This window comes from Semicossyphus pulcher, unplaced genomic scaffold (assembly GCF_022749685.1).
Source record: "Semicossyphus pulcher isolate SPU_LCO1_2020_fin unplaced genomic scaffold, fSemPul1.0.p SCAF_27, whole genome shotgun sequence".
NCBI lineage: Eukaryota > Metazoa > Chordata > Actinopteri > Labriformes > Labridae > Semicossyphus > Semicossyphus pulcher.
This window is the reverse complement of record NW_027211701.1, coordinates 5,651,497-5,666,553: the sequence shown is the minus strand read 5'-3', so window position 1 is coordinate 5,666,553 and position 15,057 is coordinate 5,651,497. Positions and strand designations below refer to the sequence as shown.

Below are 15,057 nucleotides of genomic sequence, written 5' to 3'. Positions count from 1 at the left end.
GATTCTGTCCTGTACATACATGAGTAGTACTCTGTAATGATAAAAAAATAAAATAAAACTGCTGTCTTTTAACTGTCAAACATCTCACCCACTGCAAATGCTTCTCTATGGAAAATGTAAACAAAGGCTGTTTTGGCAGTATGCTGTAAATCACCATGTCTGACACAGACCTGTTGGCAGCCATGACAGGCATTAAAATAGCTTTAAAGAAAAAGTCAGTCTTCTCTCAATTGCTTCTGAGGGTCTTAAAGAGGCATCCGTATTAATTTCAGTCTCAATAGCCTTTGCTCATTCTGCTAAAGCCTTGCTAAGCTAACTTTAAGATAACAGTTGGAACTAGTCTAAACAACATAAACACAGTATTATTGCTCATTCAAACACATTATAACGACATGATAGATGTAAAGAACAGGTATTAATGATGATTCTTGAAGAGCAAATTGCAGGTTAAACTTTTTACTACATTAATACTCAATCTTTTCTGAAAATGGCTGTGGACAAGGTTAATCCTTGATTTTAAATTATTTACAAGACATAAGGGCACACATTTAGAGGAAAAACTGGCTCCCTTATGTTAAGTCACATCCAGTTGTCTGTTTTGATGTGGAAATATAAGAAAACTGACAAAAAATGACTCAAGAAGCCCCTGTAGTGTATTGTATCTTGTTGAAAATATAATAACTAAATCATTTTCCTACAAATTGACTCACTGGGGTCTCCAACCTGCAAGTTCTTCTTTAATTAACACAGGCCACAAGCAGTTCATAACCATATTTGAGTAGTTAAACTGTACCTGAATCATGTTACACCAAACTTCACAATCCCACACAGCAGAATGCATTGAGACATACACATTTGGATTGTGCTCTATTTATTTTTCAGAAAGGTTTACATATCTGTAAATGAGATACATTACAAAGCTACAATGCATATGAATATATTTATTTCACTTTCATCTCAGTAAGAGTTTTCTCTCTCACATATATTCTGAATATGTTCACATAATAGATTTACACCTGATCAGGAATTCATTATGCAACGTCAGGCAGTTGTTTTACTCTAAATGTATTTACACAACACTGTGATACTGCAGCTCCAAATCTTATTACATTCAGGGTTCAGTTGCTGTTGATGTGTGGTTTTTCAGGATGCTGTATGTTGTTTTGGTCACTGTTGTAGGCCTCACTGAGCTTGTGAAGGTCCTTCAGCAGGCCTGCAAACTGCTCCTCCTATTAGCACGTAGAAAACAGCCACAATATAAATTTCTTATTATTATGGAAAATATGCATTACATTTGCTGATAACATAAACAGGAAAAACTATTAGTTGCACGAAAGGGTCACACACAACGGTACGGGATGCAGATTGTGCACACTTTGAGCTATAAGACATTTGTGTTTGACGTTTTTCAGTAACAGGAATTCATGCATATTAATCCAGAGTCATGCATAAGTTAACCATTACTTCAGTTCATCATTTTTACCCTCATCATAAGTGTTACAAAACCTGATGATTCAATTTCTTTGTCTTTCTTACCAGTACGTTCATTCTCTCAGTTGCTGCAATTGCAACCCCCAATTTCCTCTCATCTTCCTCCCTCTCCTCCTCAATCACACCCAGCCTGTGACACACACAGATAGGGGAGAGACATATATCAATAAGAACATAAAACGTTTATGAATAAAATTAAAAAATCTAATTATTACTGGTAATTTGTAATAGAGTTAGCCTACTGCTTTTATATCATAACCAATTCAAGTATCAACGGCTTCATTAACCTTTATGAGACTGATATAACACACAGAATACAAAGATACATTTGCATACAAAGGGAGAGGGGACATAAGTATTCTTGTATCATACCTGAAGGTGGCGCTGGCGAGCTGCTCATCTCGCACAGCCAGCAGATTACGGAGCTCCGTCACCTCAACCTGCAGCATTGCATTCTGGTCCTGGCTTTGGATAATGAAGTCCTCTAGTCGCTTTGCCATGTCCAGCTCACGCTCTGTCACCTGCTCGATCCCCAGGCGGAGCTCTGACAGCTCTTGAGCATGCTGTTAAAGTACAAATTGACATTTTATTAAATGTAACAATTAAATTAAACAATATACAGCCGTAATTGTGTCACTTTGGTGAGTGGGAGGTCAGACATACCCTATCCAGTATGTTGAAATGCTCATTCTCAGTCTTCATCTCACTTGACTCTCTGTTGTTGTCTATGATCCAGGGAACTGGTGCAGGTTGGCGTTTGATACTGGCAGTCTGAAACAACATGAAAGTTTCTCCACAAGCTCCTTTGTAATTTATTATACAAAGAGATACTGTCTCTTGTCAACATAAATGTTAAAAAATTCAGTTATTTGTTAGTAAATGCATAAGAGGTAGCCGACTAAAAAAAGGTATTATCACGTGATCTGCCAAACTTAGCAGCCAAAAGAGCAGAACTAGACCCACAGTTCCTCTTTGCACTTACAGTATTTGGCGATGAGATAAGTGGTTGGTTGGGCTCCATCTCTTGTTCATGGTCAGACGTTGGCAGATTTTCAGAACTGGTCTGCCTCTTCAAGGCATGTTTTGCATGACCGGGACGTCTGTGTGGAGCGCTCTGAGTTCTCTTTACTGGCCTGTTTCCTCTCATACTCCTCTGAGGTCTGACATCCCTGCTGAATAAATGAATAAATGGATGTATTGGATAAAGTAATTTTAGTCTGTATTGTACACTTCGGGTATGAATACCAGTCAGTGATTTTTACAGAGGCCGTTTAGTAAAATATGCAGTAAAATATAGTGAAACTGTTAGAAACGTAGTTTGCACCTCATGCATAATAATAGTCTAAATATTTTAATACTGTTATAGAAAATCAGACTAAATGTATGCTTTGGCATACAAAAACATAAAATGTAAAGTGTCAATCCCTAGTTTGTTATTGGTTCAGCCTAGAAACAGGTATACCGTCATACCTGTCTTGTGTGCCTTTGGAGTCTGCAGTAAGCTGCTGGAAAGATGATTTGTGAGGGCTGTACTTGTCCAAGTATTTAGGAGGGATGTACTCTGGCTTGCTGCAAGAAAGGTCTGCTTAAATAACAAGTAACAACACCATATACAAGTTCACAATACCTCACATGTTGCTTGTAAGTCAAATAAGGCAAGGCCTCAAACATACCTGCTTACTATGATCCGAGGTACTTCAGGACCCAGTGACTCAGATATCTGGTTCAGAATTGAAGGCAGAGGATGCAGCTTGTCAATTGTGTCCTGAGGAAGAAATATTCTGCATGTTAGGTCCCATTTTGTGTTCTCTTTTACCATGCTGTCAGTGTCTTGATACCGTGTTTTGCATCAAACAATTTATATCACTTCCAGACTGATTAAACTCAAATCACACTCATTATTTCTGCCACACTATGAGTGCCTTCCAGGAGAGACTGTCTCAAAATGTAAGGTATTGTTATTTTTGCAATTGTCTCTCTCTATGAGTACTGTATTTGCACAAACTAGTTCTTTTCTAAATCAACCAGGCCCTAAGGATAAGGTGTACCAGTAGCTGGGCCAAAGATGATCAAAATTTAAGTATATCCTGCAAATTTGGTAACTACAGTTTAGCACCCGACTTCGCCAATCATACAGGCACTAAGTTCAAGTGCAGGCAAGTGATGATGCTATGACTGTTACACAAAGCTTTAAAAGTAACTGCAAAATTCATCATTGGAATCATTAATGTTAGCTTCTACCTGGTCCCTCTGATAGATTATGTCCACCAGGAGGCCGTGCAGCACAGCCAAGCGCAGAGGCAGGTCCACATAACCATCGAAGGAAGTCATTGGGATTTCAGCGTCTGAATTGGAAACTGTTTGCAGAAAGCCCCTCATTCCATCCCAGTGCTGCTGCAGGAATTCATTCATAAAGAGCATGTACTCCTCCTTCTCTCCAAACCTGAATCAGTAGAGTAGACTTCATTTACTTAAGAAACTAAAATAAATTTGTACAATGCTTGTTTTTCAGTATGTCAAAAGATCTTTTGCTCCGGTTCAAATTCACTGAAGTAACTAACTCACTGGGTAAAGTTGGCCAGATTCTGGATGACTTTTGCAGTTAATGTGAGTGTACGCAGGGTGTTTGGCTCTGGATAAGGCTGTGTCAGCCCAAAAAGAGATGGACTGAGGATAGCAGAGCACAGGAAGCGGAGAAAAAGGGAAGCAGAGATGAGTCGCTGGCCAATCTCTGGTCGACCTTGGTCTTCACACAGCTCCACCCAGCTGGAGAAGATCTTGTTCAGCTCTTCAGGGAAAGGTCTAAAGGCAAAACATGTATCAAGCATTAGCTCTGTGAGTTTGACTCTTTCATCAGCTTAAATACAACTGGCCTTACGTCCTCCAATCACTCACCCATGGATCTCAATTATCTTTTGCACCACCTCCTCACAAGTATCCATCAAGTGCTTCTGGTTGTTTGCCAGTTCAGACGCAAGACATTTACGAGGGTCAACTTCACAGTTCTCCCCCGAGGCGTAAAGACGGTTGATAAAGTCCCCTGCATTGAAAAAAATAGTATAAAGCACCAACCAATACAAATTTCAATTAGCCACCTTGACAACTAAATGACCCTACCAAGTGTGTCGATGAGGTACTTCTGTCCAACCAGCTTCATATAATCATCAATGGCTTTAGTAGCCAGTGTGTTCTCTCTGAAGATCAGGGCCTCCTTCTCCCCAAGTCGCTCCACCTCTGCACTTCCCAAATCAATGAGAAACTCCTGAAGCACAAATATTCAATTAAGAAAAAATATTTTGTATTGGGTTTGAGTTGTATTTTTTAATTGTAGGATTAAATAATTGCTGTTAGCTTATATGCATTTCATGGGAGAATATCCTCTACCTTTGCTTTGCCAATACTCTGCAGTACATGGACCAGAGCTCCTGCCAGCTCTTCCTTCTCCTTTACATTGAGAAGTGGCTCCAGACTTCTGCACATTTCCACATAATCCACTGTGACATACTCTGCAAACTCTTTGTATTTCTCCATGGGCAGCACTTGCAAATTCTGGAAACGGGCCTTGATGCGGAGTGAAGCCTGTGGCCCCAGCAGTTCTTTGCTCCCTGCTGCGCCTGAGGCCTTATACGGAGTGATGGGATACCACTTCTCCTGGAAGGTCCTCCCTCGGATCTCAGCCAAAGGTATGGCCACGCTGCCCAGTGGGTGCAAGGTTGACTCGTCTCGGGAGTGACGCTTTTTTTTGGGGTCTTCTTCGCGGAAGAGGTGCAGGGTGATTTGGGAGACGCAGGGCAGGTTGTCTAGCTCAAAGAATTCACCCCAGAATAACTGACATCCTCCAACCACACCGCCACTGCCTCCCAGGCCTCCTGAAGAGCCAGTGGAGCTGTCTCCCGCCAGGCTGGAGCGGTTAGAAGGCTTGCCAACAGCTCGGCTGCTGGTTCGGGCGAACAGGGTCCCATCCAGGTGTACCTCGCAGTAATAACGTCGCTTGGGTGGCAGATCCTTTGCTTCATTTACCCACAGACTAATGGAGTTCTCTGTGCGCTCAATGTTATCCTGTGAACAATAACACATTTAGCTATTTTTCTCAAATTTTCTTTTTGAAAGACTCTTTTGTAACAAATGGCTAATGGCTTACCTTGTTGGGCTGGGCAGCCCGTCTCAGGTCTTCAATCCATCTGTCCCGTTCAGCAGCAGATGTGCAGCCAAAGCAGTGGGTGTTCTCAGAGTTTATCACCTGTACGTACGTGGAATCCATAAGGAATGTGTTAGCCACATGGGATAGAATTTTTAGTTTTCCGTTTAAGTTGCCTAAAGGAGCATTATATACTGACTGCATGAGTCAAAGTTCACCTCAAAGCAGTACTTCTCCCCTAGAATGGAGCTGTGAACCGGCCTGATGACAGTGCTGGTGTCAGCACTTAGATCCAGACTCCCCACTGCACTGACTGGGATTGAGACCGACTCACGGGAACCATAGAGCCTTGGAAATAAACAGAGCGAACATACAAAAATGAAAATGATAAATATGTTATAGAATATGTTTGATCAAAGGTCATTTTATCCTTTGAACTACTAATTGTTTCACCCATTTGACACTAGTACAATGTTAAAGGTATAATAAGTAGGATTTTCCTAGAAAAATAAAATATAGACTTTTACAAATATAATATGATATAAATCATCACTTATGGGCCTCTATACATATGTGCGTTGGTGAGTGTGTGCAGACCCTTGTGAGACCCTTCCCTCTGCATCTACTTTCAGGAGGGGCGCTGTTGTGGTTCCCTGAGCCAATCACAGCGTATAGGTGAGTGTGGGAGTGGTTCAGATTAGCAACTGGGTCTCATTCAGACCGGAAAACATGGCGAAAGAGCGTTGCAGAGTTGGCCTTCTTGGTATAAATTGTTCTAAAGTTTTATTAACTGATTTTTAAATGGTAAATGGACTGTACTTATATCACACTTTTCTAGTCTTTGCGGCCACTCAAAGCTGCTTTTACACTACATGTCACATTCACTGATGGCACAGGCTGCTACGTAAAGTGCACAACTGTCAATCAGTTATCAAATTCATATTGTGGCTATGCCACCGGGAGCAATTTCGGGTTCAGTTTCTTGCCCAAGGACACTTCAACATGTAGCCTGAGGGAGCTGGGGATCAAACCTCCGACCTTCCGATTGAAGGACGCCCAACTCTACCACTGAGCCACAGATGCCAATTACTTACAGAGCTGATGACATTGTCATTCCCCTCAGCTCAACTCTGTGTATTGTACAAATTAGCAAATTAAAACATCCCAACACCATTCCTATTGTGCATGAGTATGTTAGCATGCTGATGTTACGATTTAGCCTAACCTCACAGAAATGTTAGTGTGCCTGTGAATAGTGCAGAAGGACAATGACAGAGTAACAGTTATTGACTTTTTAACCAAATATTGATGTGAACAACCTTTTATTTAAACTCTTAAGGTTTTATTTATAATCTTCTGAAGTAGAGCATGATACCTGAACAAATGGTCAAATGTCTTTGCCCTCCCAACCCTAACAGTCATATTTACCTGCTTCCTTTGGTAAGAACTGTTTGGTTGAGTGGGGAGTTGTTATTCTTCTTGGCCCTGTTCTCCAAGCGCCGCTTGATCAGTGCCTAAGGGTCAAAAAGGAAAGCATGTTGTATATGTCTTCCATCAACAGGAAGTGCAGGGGTAGCAGAAAGATTGTTATCTCTGTTGTATACAACACTCACCCTCACGCCACCATCTTGGTTTTTTGGTCGAGGGCCACCCGGCGGGACCACGTGGTCAGGGCTACATTCTAAGGATCAGATGGAAGAAATAAATGAAAACCAACCCAAAACAAAACAAAATGGTCGTGTTATATGTCATATGTTATTGTTTTTCAATATTCTAATAGACATGCACAATTATCTACTGAGACAAAAGAGTTTCTCCAGTTTGTGGTCATTATTTCAGTGTAATTTCTTTCCAGGCATTAAATATACAAATCAAATTTTTGATTTTGACCCCTTGAGATACTGTTTTTTTTCTCAAAACTTGCAGTCAAAAGTCCGGTTTGTTTCTACACTTAACCTAAGCCCAGAATAACTGACACCCTCCAGCCACACCTCCACTGCCCCCCAGGCCCCCTGAAGAGCCAGTGGAGCTGTCTCCTGCCAGGCTGGAGTGATTAGACGGCTTGCCAACAACTCGGCTGCTGGTTCTGGCGAACAGGGTCCCATCCAGGCATACCCCGCAGTAATAGTGTCGTTTGGGTGGCAGATCCTCTGCTTCATTTACCCATGGATTAATGGAGATTATTATTACTATCTACTGAGAGACAAGTTTTTTCTCCATTTTGTGGTCATTATTTTGGAGTGATTTCTTCCCAGGCATTAAAATAAAAAACAACCAAATGTGATTTTAACTCCTTGAGGTCAAACTTTTTTCTCAAAACTTGCAGTCAAAAGTCTGTGTTGTCACTGCAGCTCATTTCTACACTTCCATATAGGCCAAGAATCAACTTGCAAAGAAAATGTCAAGGCTGTGACATTAGCAAATACTATCAGATTAAGCCATACAGGATGTGGTTTTTAGCTGGAACTCCACCTTTCTAAGTAAAGTTTACCAATGTGTGTACTTCTCTAACAAACCTTCTTATTATTGAAACCCATTGCAGAAAAGACACTAGAAAACCCCATCCTTCCATGATTGTCTCCATAGTGTAACAATTTGAACCCTTATGTGAATGTGGAAGCTTGTGATGTAAAGCAATTTCTGACAAATGTTTGTATTTTTGCTTACCCAAAGCCCCACCACAAACAATCCAGCGTCTAAATCCCATCATTTAGTCTCTCTCTTCATAAAAATATGTTGATGATCACACCAAACACAACCAGCCAAAATCAATGTCCAATCAGTGACTTCAACGGAGCAGCCTCAGAGCTTCTTCTAAGCCAAACACCAGAGTTGAATGGCAACACTACTAACTATATCCTCTCTCTCTCTCTCTTTCCACTAGAGCTATCGGACTGCTCGAACACCCAGGCGAGATATTATCTGCCCCAAAAAAACGTAGAGGAAGCAATTTGACAGTCACACGCACGCATAAACATTCAGCTATTTCCTCTGTGACTGTCTGCAGAGTCATACTAAGTGTGGCTGTGATGTCAATTTCTGTTATAAGCATATTTTTAATGTAAGTTGTGTGTGTGTGTGTGTGTGTGTGTGTGAGAGAGATGTATTAACCTGTGTCGATATCTACAAGGTTCTGCATGCTCAGGTTAGACAGGCAGCTGCTGACACGGTTTCTAGTCCACAACGTTGGCTAAGAAGGAAAGACACACATAATTTTTTGACGCTCTTTCAAAATAAAACAGCTCTGTTTGTGCTGTTTTTAGTGTAACACATAACATTCATAATATTTGTCTGCAGGTGTAATAGACTTTTGGTCCACCATGTGAGTTGGTGATTGATGGGTATGTGCATGTTTACCTCTTCCTCTGGGGAAATAATAATTTGTCCATCTTCGAGCATGCAGTTGCTTATGTCCCATAAGGGCACCTCTTGAGGCGGGGCCCATTGTAGTCTTGGGAGGGAACAGCTGGTGGGTACTGGTGCTGATTCATCTGCCACGCAAGCACACATACAAACATGCATTTATCTATAGTCATTACTACCCAAAGTACAGTAATTTGACATTGTTGCGTCACTATCCACTCCATACAATATTATTGTAGATAGAATCATCAGATGTATTACTTATAATTGCTCTTACTCTGAAAGTCTAATGAAATATAAATATTTCAGCAGCATAATTGCAGGCACATGCCAGCCCTAGTTTGTTTTTTTATTTTTGGTAATTATGGCATAATTATCTCCCTCATCACTTGGCCACTCCCATTAGTCGAGTTACTGCAGCTTCTGATGCTATCGCTCTCTTTTCTAGACACACTAGAGAGGAGCTGCGAACATCCTGTTGTTTCTCTTGTTTTTTTTCTTGATGCACACGCTTTTCAACATGTATTTGCATTGTACTTTACATTTACTTTGTGTCTTTTTAGTTTCATTGGCATGATGCTTTCATGATTTGTTTTGGTCCAACATTTTTTACATTTAAAGCAAACTGTAAGTAACAATGAAAAGAGAGCTTTTAGTAATGAAGAAGTTAGGGTCTAGTGTACTACTGGAGAGATGTAAAATAGACATAAAATGAAATACCACAACAATAAAAGAAAAGAGAAAAACATTAGTCAGGAACAAACATTTTATTTAATGGATTAGATTTTCTCCTAGTTTTTTTCGATTTCCATAATGAGGATATAGATTATGCTGTACAGTTGTATGATTGTCACTCAGCCTGTGAGTTGACAATGTTTCTCTCAGTCCATGTTGTCAGATGTCTGTCATTTAATTCCTCCGGCTGAGGATCAAATGTTTACTTAGTTTTGTAGTAAACGTTGGCTAGCTCCCAAACTAGGCCGAAGTTTCTGATGTCATGAAATAAAAGGTCAACCAGCCTCAGTGGCAGCTGGCTGAGGAGACTATGGTTATTGCCTTTGCCACACATCTCAATGCCACACAGTTGGTGCAAGAGCCAATAAGTTTTTTCATTATTGTCCCTCTCAGAGTCTCAAAAGTTCACCTGTTTCACATGAGGTTTGATTTCCTTCATAGCAGAGGGGAAGCTTCCCGTGACAGTGGATTGTAAATCGAAATAAAAACGGGAATTGGTTTGTTCTTTAGTTACAGCTCCGTTTGACTTGTACTGGAAAGTTACAGTATTGGTCTTTGTCATGTTTACTATAAGGTTCTTATGATAAAAGATAGTCTCAGTTCTGCTAAAGTTCTGTGAAGTTCAAGATAAAATGACCAAATCATCTGCATAAAACAGAAACTTTGGATCTAAAAAGATAAGACCTGATTCTCTGGGTCAGGAGATGTTTGAATGGACTCTTTGATTAACCATAGACAGAAGTGGACATAGACTTTGGGTTTAAAAAGGGAGGCTAATGTGGATGCAACTTAAACCTACATTCTTTCCTATGGCCAGCAGGGGGCAACTTAACTGGTTGCTAAAAGAAGTCTGATTGTATGTAAGCTTATGAGAAAATGAGCCTACTTCCCCGTTGATGTATCGCCTCAGGAAACATTTACGAGTTTATGCTCTCATTCGCTAGTTTCAAGTCTCCCTCAAAACAGAGAGAAGTTCAATTGTTGAAAAATGGTCCCATTTGGAGTAAAATGGAGGATAAAACAGGGAACACTGAAGCCTTGTGACTGACAAGTTGCAATAGCAGCCTGACACTGCAACTTTCAACGTTCTGTTGTACTAACAGACTCTCTGAGGGGATTTTTTTACTTAGTCGGCCTACGATTTGTTAAAATCTCAGGCGAAATCCTGTTTAAAATCACAAAGACTGTGATTTATGGATGCACCTTGCTAACCAAGCTAGTGCTAGCCTTAGACGATGACTCAACTTACAGCTCCACCCCCTCATTGAAATAACGTCTCATCTGGTTCCAAAAAACACAAGATGGCGACGAGCAAAATCTCAAACTCAAGATTACAAAAAGGAAGTCCACAAGACTGACTGTCTACTTGTTTTTAAATAAAATAATCCTAAACACCACACTAAACTCAGTGAAATATGACTATAATCCGTCTTTATTAAAATGATTATTTTCTGTGGTTTATAGTGGTGTGTTAGGAAATAAGTTATCCTATCTTGAAGTCTGTAAATTTTAAATTGAGAAAACTTCTAAGCAGTTCATCAAAGTAACGACTGCTGCAAATCCTTCTGTGTTGTGTCAGGTTCAGATTTGTGGTCTCGTGTGAACACACCTTCACACAAAATAATAATAATTTTTGGTAATATATTCAGCATTTTATGTGCCATCAAAGATACAACAGTTGCTTTTTAAGCCTAGGTTTACCAAGTGATACATGATCATTTTTTTTACATGAATATTCTTCAAAGTTTTTCAAAAGCGATTTTCCAAATAGGTTTTCCTCTTATCTCCTACTTGAATGTACACGTCACTGTAAATCGCATTTATTCCCATGATAAATGAATTGCAATTACTGTGGTTGAAATTAGATTCTTCTACCTTTAACTATGATTCAATTCTCTTTTAAGTTTCTACTTGAGGTCGTCTTATTTCAGTTTGTCTCACTTGACACTGGAGGTTGACATAGTCTTAATTTAATATGTGTCATTGTGAAGAAAGTCACACATACCCCACTTACTGCAGTGTGTCACTGAATGATCCTTCATACATTAAATATAAAAACTGTGTATTACATGTTGCACATTTTACCAGAATGTGTTTAACATATGAAGATGTATTATTGCAACTAGTGTGCTCATCTCAGACTCAAAACTTTATGGATTAAAATGCATTTAGAGAATAATTATTCCTTCAGATTACGTTACCTCGCAGTAAATTGGGATTGCTGCTCCGACTCTGCAGCTTTGGCCTCTTAAGCTTCTGGGACACCGTCCTCAGGTACTTTTTTAAGAGCGCCCCTCCTCCCCCCTTTTGTGCAGGGTCTGTGGAGGAGACCCCTGAGGCCTCTGCAGCAGCTGATGATGAAGCTGCATTAGCTGAGGTAGCCGAGCTGGAGGAAGGGGACAGGGCTGAAAACAGAGACCCTGGTGGCTCGGACAGGGCCCGTCTGAAGGGGTTCTTCCTGGTTCCTCCAGCACCTTTCTCCGGCTTGGCTCCCTCTCCAGCTTTCCCGCTGGATGGATATTTTTCTCCAGTGTCCTCGCTCAGGGCCTTGCGCCAATTTTGCACCTTGTTCCATTTGTTGGTGGAGGCCTTCTGAATCTTATCGATTGTGGATGTTGAAGAAGCTGCTGCTCCTTCAGCTTCTCCTCTCACCTCGTTGAGTGCTCCCCTAGAGCCGGTGTGCCACTTGTACGTGTTGAGAGGGTCTGTGGTGTCAGATGTTTGTCCTTGAGCAGGCTCCACAGTAGATTCCTTTTCATTCTCTGGTGAACCCTGCTCCTTCGGGGGATGTTGGGCTGCGGGCTCTAATTCTTTCTCCTCAGTGCCCATTTTCAGATTTCGGGCTGTGTGGCTCTAAAGTTTTGTCTATCCTCTCAAAAATGCATCAAAGAAAATCTAAATACCCTCGTAGCAGACCTCACCAGCTTCCCTTCTGATTTACTTCGATTAATAGATTGTCGTGAGTGCTAAGGATGATACAGTATTCCGTGCCCTCTAGTTCTACCTCGCTGCTTCTCTCGTTTCCTGTCTTGCAAAACGTCATCCGGCAACAACATGCAACCAGCTACTCGTACTGTGGTTGCTTTAGCAGCAGCTTCCATCTCCTCTCACGGGCCGCTTTCTTCCTCATGAAACGGCACAGAGAAGCTCACACATTTAAAGAAGTCTCACTGTGTTTTTTTTGTTTTTTTTAGCTTTTTATAGTTTGCTTAATTCTTGCTTTCTTCCTCACTTCCTGATATACTTTCATGTTTCGAAGTTTAACACCAAATGAAACTCTGAAACACATGCAGTGTGGATTTCTTAAACAATTCAGAGTTTTACTTGCATAGCAACCAAACTCCAAAGATTTAACATGATTTTTTCAAAGTAGGATTTGGCTGCCTGCTCCAGATATTTATCACCTCCAGTTTCACATCAAGTGAAACCTGTTCGTCTGTCAGTTACTGAGTCACAGTATGAGGGTGAGATATGCGGTTCTACGTTCTCAGTATATTCTAATGATGGTGACTGAAGGACACAGATCCAGTGCTTGCCCTTGGTCACTCCTCTGTCTTTTATTTTTAATGAACATTTTCTCTAGATACTTATTGATTGAATGAAAGACAGTGTCTGCTGGTAATCAGCTACCTGTGGGTGTATGAACTGTGTTGACTGTTGAGATCAGTTTCCTGTCAATGCGAGGCAACACTTCCTGCTGAGATCGGTTTGTCAGACTCAGAAAAACCACTTCCTGCCCTTGTGGTTCTCTCAGCTCGTACACACCTGCAGGATATTTCTGAGTTTCAGTGGGGCAAGTTGGCCCTGCTGCCTGTGTGCATTTGCCCGTTGGTGAAATATAAGAACAGCACAGTACTGATGCCACTACAGCACTCTATATATTATGTATAATATCTAGACATTTAAATAAATGTAATAAAATAAATCCTTGTGATGATTGTCAGAGAGACAACCTGCAAACACGTATAAATCATCACAGCTGTATTTTGTGTCATTTATGTCATATGAGACCTACTGGATGTTAGATTTTTGTCTTTTTTATACAGGCCCTCTGGTGGCTGGGTTTAGGTATTGGTACTGAAATGACAACTGACTGACAATTTGCATTGGCTGTGAGGGGGGAATTTAGATTTTTAATAATAATTTAAGTCAACAAAACAGATGTTCCACCTTTTTAAATGTGGGAACGTAATGTTTTTCTTTGTTATACATGAGAGTAAACTGTTAGTCAGACAAACCATCAAGCTTCATCTTTAGTTGTGAGAAGTATTTTCATACATTTTATCGAGAAAGCTATATATATAAAATTATTTGCAGATTAATAGGTAATTAAAAGGATCATTGGTACAGCCTTAATTAAATTAATCTAACACCCTAACAGCAACATTTAGCAACGTTATTTTATTTTACTTTTGGCCTTTATTTAGACAGGTAATCTCATTGAGACACGTCTAATTCTCAAGAGAGACCTGCAGTCTTAGAGTCACAGATAGACAGGACATTCAATACAGAGATACAAAACAAATAATAAAATCATTCAGGTGATAAATGCAGAAATAAAAACGTACATGGTACCTGAACAAGTTCCCACAGACACTCTCTCCAAGTATTTTTGGGGGATTAAGCATGACAGCTTTAAATTGTGCTGTAGTGTGTTCCAGGTTGATGGGGGAGAGAAGGAAAAGGCGAGTTCAGTACGGACTGATGGACGGACAAAGTGATGAAATCCCGCTAGCTGTAGCAGCACTGTTTATGTGAGATGTAGCTGGATAAGTAAATAATGTTTACGTTTATCTTGGATAGACATTAAATATCATCTCATAATTAAATTTAAATCCTTTCGTCTTTGCTTGTCGTTGACTCTAAATTACCATGTAATTTGATCGATATCGAACCAGATGTACACTGTCTTGCTAGTGGCTCTGTAAAACTGTAACTCGTGAGTAAAGGCTTAAAGTTTTAAGCTAACAGATATTTAGCAGGTAAAGTTTACCATGTTTACCACCTTGGTTTAGCATGTTAGCACTCCAACATTCCCTTTTTGCACCAAACACAGTCTGATTGTACTAGATGATAAGTAAAGGGATCACAGAAAATGATTACACTACATTCTGAGGGGAACATGGACGTGCATGGACATGGGCCTGCTAGTCTGATAACCATGAGAGGCTCATTTTATGCTAATCCATCTGGCAAATGTGGCATTTTCACCAAAAGTGTAAAATTTGATCTACTTGAGGCAAAAGATGAGACGAAACGGGACAAAAGTCACGTTGATTGATAATCCCTAATTATCATTGTTGGCAATGCAGCAATTAATAGTATACCTC

The 15,057-nt window shown here is 40.3% G+C and overlaps 1 protein-coding gene across 3 annotated transcripts; it reads right to left on the bottom strand.

Moving 5' to 3' along the window:
• Positions 1–832: 832 nt before the first annotated feature.
• Positions 833–12,742, bottom strand: rasal3 (RAS protein activator like 3). Of its 3 annotated transcripts, none has more exons than XM_069676789.1 (19): positions 11,929–12,742; positions 8,987–9,120; positions 8,741–8,819; positions 7,243–7,310; positions 7,058–7,143; positions 5,848–5,977; positions 5,633–5,731; positions 4,876–5,550; positions 4,609–4,753; positions 4,387–4,531; positions 4,057–4,293; positions 3,733–3,934; positions 3,165–3,256; positions 2,962–3,060; positions 2,474–2,660; positions 2,155–2,262; positions 1,864–2,054; positions 1,537–1,621; positions 833–1,229 (listed from the first exon to the last, which is right to left on the bottom strand). In XM_069676789.1, exons 1-19 carry the CDS (start codon positions 12,554–12,556, stop codon positions 1,119–1,121), a joined length of 3,501 nt encoding a protein of 1,166 aa, XP_069532890.1. In that variant the 5' UTR covers positions 12,557–12,742; the 3' UTR covers positions 833–1,118. The 3 variants fall into 3 exon arrangements, with proteins under 3 accessions (XP_069532890.1, XP_069532889.1, XP_069532891.1); XM_069676788.1 differs by having other exon boundaries at positions 835–1,229; positions 2,474–2,663; XM_069676790.1 differs by lacking the exons at positions 8,741–8,819; positions 8,987–9,120; positions 11,929–12,742 and adding an exon at positions 8,297–8,441 and having other exon boundaries at positions 836–1,229; positions 2,474–2,663.
• Between the last annotated feature and the right edge of the window lie 2,315 nt (positions 12,743–15,057).

Coding starts and splice junctions, on each gene's coding strand:
- rasal3 (XM_069676788.1), bottom strand. CDS start 12,556: ATGGGCACTGAGGAGAAAGAATTAGAGCCCGCAGCCCAACATCCCCCG. Junction 4,754..4,875: donor AGAGTATTGGCAAAGCAAAG/GTAGAGGATATT, acceptor TTTGTGCTTCAG/GAGTTTCTCATTGATTTGGG. Junction 4,532..4,608: donor GTACCTCATCGACACACTTG/GTAGGGTCATTT, acceptor TTTTCAATGCAG/GGGACTTTATCAACCGTCTT.